At 34.9% G+C, this 4918-nt stretch overlaps 1 protein-coding gene across 1 annotated transcript; it reads left to right on the forward strand.

Moving 5' to 3' along the window:
- The first annotated feature begins 1515 nt into the window (after positions 1–1515).
- LOC141724683 (cold-responsive protein kinase 1-like) lies at positions 1516–4465 on the forward strand. Its single transcript, XM_074526910.1, has 9 exons — positions 1516–1538; positions 1638–2019; positions 2199–2617; positions 2821–2943; positions 3063–3190; positions 3277–3487; positions 3568–3799; positions 3901–4051; positions 4131–4465. The coding sequence occupies exons 2-9, from the start codon at positions 1640–1642 to the stop codon at positions 4347–4349; spliced, it is 1863 nt and encodes a 620-aa protein (XP_074383011.1). The 5' UTR covers positions 1516–1538; positions 1638–1639; the 3' UTR covers positions 4350–4465.
- Positions 4466–4918: the final 453 nt, after the last annotated feature.

Raw genomic sequence — 4918 nt, forward strand, 5'->3', positions numbered from 1 at the left:
AGAAGAATTCACAAAAAACCAAAATAAAATTTAAAAAGAATTTTGATATGGACATGGATGCCATGACACATCACACGAGGGCTGCTCTGCTGGGGAAATTCAGAAAACAGAAATGACGAGGCAAGTGGAGTATATAATATAACTTGTGCGGATTTAATATACCATGCCCTGACTGTTGAATAACTTCTTCTGTTTTTTTATTCAGTCACCTGCTCCTGCTAGGATTATTAATTTAAGGATCGGGCCATTGTTTTGTCGTTGCTGCACAGGAAAGTGCTAGGAAGAACTATATTCAATGGCCTCGTATTTTCAAAAATTTTGGGTCAGCTTCAAATTACTCTTTTCTCCCAGCCCAGGAAAGTGCTTGAAGATTCGGGAATCATATAACTGTTTAGTGTCCCACAGGGATTTTTAAACAATTACTTTTGATGACTTGAACTTAGCTTCTTTGTCAAATTTTATAAAATTTTATAAGTCAGCTTATTGGGTCATAAGTCAGCAATAATTTATTAATAATTTATATCCAATATATGAGTTAAATTTATAATGTATAAACTGATAAGTTGAATATTAGTAATGACGTGTTTTTTCTCAATTTTTTTATTTTTGATTTTTTTATTAATTTTAGTTTTAAAATATAATTTTTTAAATATTAATCAAACTTAAAATATAAGAATCAAGATAATTATATTTAAAAATTATTTATTTTAGTTGATTTTAAAAAAATCCTGACTTATAAGTTAAATTTTCCAAATATTTGTATAATTTATAAGCATTTATCAACTTATCTACTATCAATCACTCATTTGATTTAAATTATAAGTTACTTATTTTAATATTTCACAAACGGGCACTAAAATTTGTATCATTTTATCCCCTATCAAAATTATTCGATAACGCTTTTACAAGGCACTTAGTATAACAAAAATTGATGCCGTGATGGAATTTTTATTTCTAGTAACATATTAAAATTCCAACTTTGTGCTTGCGTACAAACAAAAAAGATAAGTGCAAAGATGGGAGATACAAATTGCAGCAAAGGTGTGAAATATAAATTGCAATTTATTTAATCAAGTTGTTACCTAACCAGACTATTGCATCATACTTCGACTCAACTCAATTTATGGCATTCATACAACGTGCGAATATTCTCAGTCTTTGGTTACTCAAAGACTTCTCATATTTTGGTCAATATACTGTATATGCGTACGTATCATATTACCTTTGGATGATTTTATTTTTATATATGTACACCAACCACATTTTGTCCTTTTTTAAATCTTTGCAACATATCTATATACAAAATTTGCTATTCGATATTATAACAAATCAACTACATTTAGTCCTTTTTTAAATCTCTACAAAAAGTCTATAATATATATTCAAACGTTTGCTACTCGATATTACAACAAACCAAGTAAAAACATTCTCTTGTAAATCTTCAAACAGGTATGGACTAACAATTAGTTGCTACTTTTTGTACAAACTATTAACATAATGTAGTTACATGTAAAGGGAGTTTAGGTTATGTTTTACAGGTAATTTGAACATTATTTATCTATCTATCTGGAGTTCTATATTCATACAGCCGGTATTTATGTCAACAATTTCATTTCATTTTTACAAATTTAAGGTAGGAATGAAGCAGTGGTGGAAAATGAGCATGGTGGTGGTACTGGCAGTGACATTGCTGTTAGAATCAGTTAGTTCATTAGATCCTCAAGCTAATCTGATAACCCAACAGTGCAGCCAGTTCGATACTTGGAACACAGTTGAATTCTTCAGCAATCTAAATTCTACTTTGGCCGACCTCAGACGACAGTTATCTGTTAATAACACACACTTCGCCACTGCACAGCAGGCCAGGACCACAAATCCTGTGTACAGTCTGGTTCAGTGCAGAAACTATCTCTCACCTGCAGACTGTGTCGCCTGCTTTGATATAGCAGCACTTGACATTCGCAAATTCTGCAATTTGGCTAATGGCGCTCGTGTTGTATATGATGGTTGCATACTCAGGTTAGCTATCCGATTACTACATACCTAAATTTAGGCAACCAATTAACTAATTTGTTGGTTTTGTTCAACATCAAACTGGAATTTCTTGTAGCGCGTCAGTGTTAGAGTCCACCACTCTTAAATTTAGCTTTCTTCATCAATGAATTTTTACTCAAGTACATATTTAATGTTTAATCAAGGTACGAGTTGCGCAACTTCTTCACAGAGATAGAGCTTGGATCATCATCTGAGGTATGTAATGTAAACCAGAGTGTATCCGCAGCAGCTGCTTTTAATTTAGTTGGGGTGGGATTGTTAAAGGATCTTGCAGCTGCCACACCAAAGATAAAGAGCTACTTTGCAGTGGCAAAAAGGCAAGTGTTTGATGGTCGTCCGTCAGAAAAAGCATCAGTAACAGTGTATGCTGTGGCACAATGTCTTGCCACTGTAAGCCAGGGTGATTGCAAAAGTTGCTTGGCTAGTGCTTTTACTAATATACAAAATTGCCTTCCTCAAGCCGGAGCAAGTTCTGTAGCTGCCGGTTGTTTCCTCAGATACTCTGTCACCTCTTTTTTTGCTGATAATGATATCACAAATATCATGCCTTACGTGCAAGAAGGTTAGAACTTTTGCACACCCATATAACTACTGCTAATTGCTAAGTCATTAAGCTGCTGGTTTTAAGCCTCTAAATTAACATATTTCTAGCAGACTCACCATGACTTCTACATCATTTTATTCGATGCAAAACCGTAAGTTGACAAGAATGCACTTTAATTTTAGATATATGAAAGAACAAAGAGTAAATTTTTTATTTTCCAGGTAGCTCAAGCACGAAGACAGCCATTGTTGCAGGCGTAGTTGGGGCTATAAGCCTTCTCTTGTTCTTACTTGCCTTACTTCTATGGTATCGATTATTGAGAAAGCGTAAGGCAGCTAAAAGAGGTAATTAGGCCTTAACTGGCATGGATGCTTGCATACAAATGTGCTGAGTTGTCTTTCATAACATCCACGTGTTCACTTTTTAATTTACCATTTTTTTGTGATTCGTTTTCGGGTTCTAGGTAATATTCTTGGGGTAACCAAGTTGCAGGGACCAACTATATACAGTTACAGTGACTTGAAGTCAGCTACCAAGAATTTTAGTGAGGAACACAAAGTAGGAGAAGGTGGCTTTGGAGATATATACAAGGTGATCTCATCTTTACAAATATCTCCTACTTAATGCAATACAAAATGGTTAATTTCAGGATCTAAATTTTATAATGTCATAAACAGGGCATTATAGAGAATGGAACCATAGTTGCAGTGAAGAAACTTGATGTAACAACAAGCAAAGAAAAGACAGATTTTGAGAGTGAAGTCAGGCTTATAAGTAATGTTCATCACCGAAATATCATCCGTCTGCTAGGATGCGGTGGCAAAGGACCAGTTCAACTTCTCGTCTATGAATACATGGAGAACGGAAGCCTTGATAAATTCCTATATGGTAAGGTTAAACTTAAACTTCCTACTATGAAGCTTCTTCGGGTTTAACATTAAGTACGTTCTAATCGTTCAAATTGGCAGGAAATAAACGTGGCACTCTCACCTGGAAGCAACGCATTGACATCATCCTTGGTATTGCTAGGGGTCTTGCCTATCTACACGAACAATTTCACGTATGTATCATACATCGAGATATAAAATCTAGCAATATTTTACTTGATGATGATTTTCAACCGAAGATAGCTGATTTTGGGTTGGCAAGACTTCTACCAACGGGTCAAAGTCATGTTACCACTAGATATGCAGGGACTTTGTAAGTCACTGGTCTTGCTAAAATTTCATCACTTGTCTACTTGGTGTTAAACAAGAAACTATGAGTCTAAAGCGATTTTTGTTTCTTGTTAAATACTGAAGCGGTTACACAGCGCCGGAGTATGCAATCCATGGGCACTTGTGTGAGAAAGTGGATACCTATGGTTTTGGAATTGTGGTCCTTGAAATTATAAGTGGCCAAAGCTGCACTCATATGGAAAATGAGCTTCAAACAGAATTTCTTCTTGAACATGTAAGTTTTTACTTTTGCTATCATTTCTAAACTGAAACAACAAAATCATATATCTGAGATCCCACCGATCCAAAAACAGGCATGGAAGTCGTACGATAATGGTACACACGACAAGTTGATCGATGAGACATTAGATCCAAGGGAATATAGCGTGGAAAATGCTAAGAGAATGATAGAGATTGCTTTGAAGTGCACTCAGTCACCATTTTCTTTGAGGCCAACAATGTCTCAAGTTGTTGTTCTGCTTGTGAATGATGCATCTCTAGAATACAGGCAACTAAACAAGGCCTCCAGTTGAATAACAATATTAACGGCGATATTATGGTACTATTGCCCTATTGGTTGTATGTATTTTTTTTTTATTTTTGTACTTTAAAATCTTTAATCAGTTATATATCTTTGTTCACTTTTATACACCTATTCTTGACTACAACTTACTAGTTGAGGCCAAATCTAAACCGTACTTGCTAAAATATAGTTGTAATACATATAAAGATCGGTCTATCTCTTTATGAAATATGGATTCATCGGCGATGGAGAACCACTGAACCGAATTATTATTCCTCCAGATTGGGTTTCTCAGACCCCTTGTGACTTCATATGTCTTCTTTTAAGTTTCCGTTCTGGTTCTCAAGTTTTCTTCCCCTAAAAAAAAAAATTCATCACAATTCGTGCAAGATAACCGTTCCTATTGTGCATTAATATGTGCCCACAAATCATAATTAGTCACATGTCATCTTGACGTGTCATCTTGAGACTAATTTTACATATCATTACTCTAATCTAATATGTACAAAGTCTTTGTTGGTAAAAAAACAGCTCCTTCCACTCCAGCCTTAACCTTCCAGCTCTGCTTCCATTAGTTGA

Source organism: Apium graveolens, chromosome 5 (genome assembly GCF_009905375.1).
Source record: "Apium graveolens cultivar Ventura chromosome 5, ASM990537v1, whole genome shotgun sequence".
Classification (NCBI taxonomy): Eukaryota; Viridiplantae; Streptophyta; class Magnoliopsida; order Apiales; family Apiaceae; genus Apium; species Apium graveolens.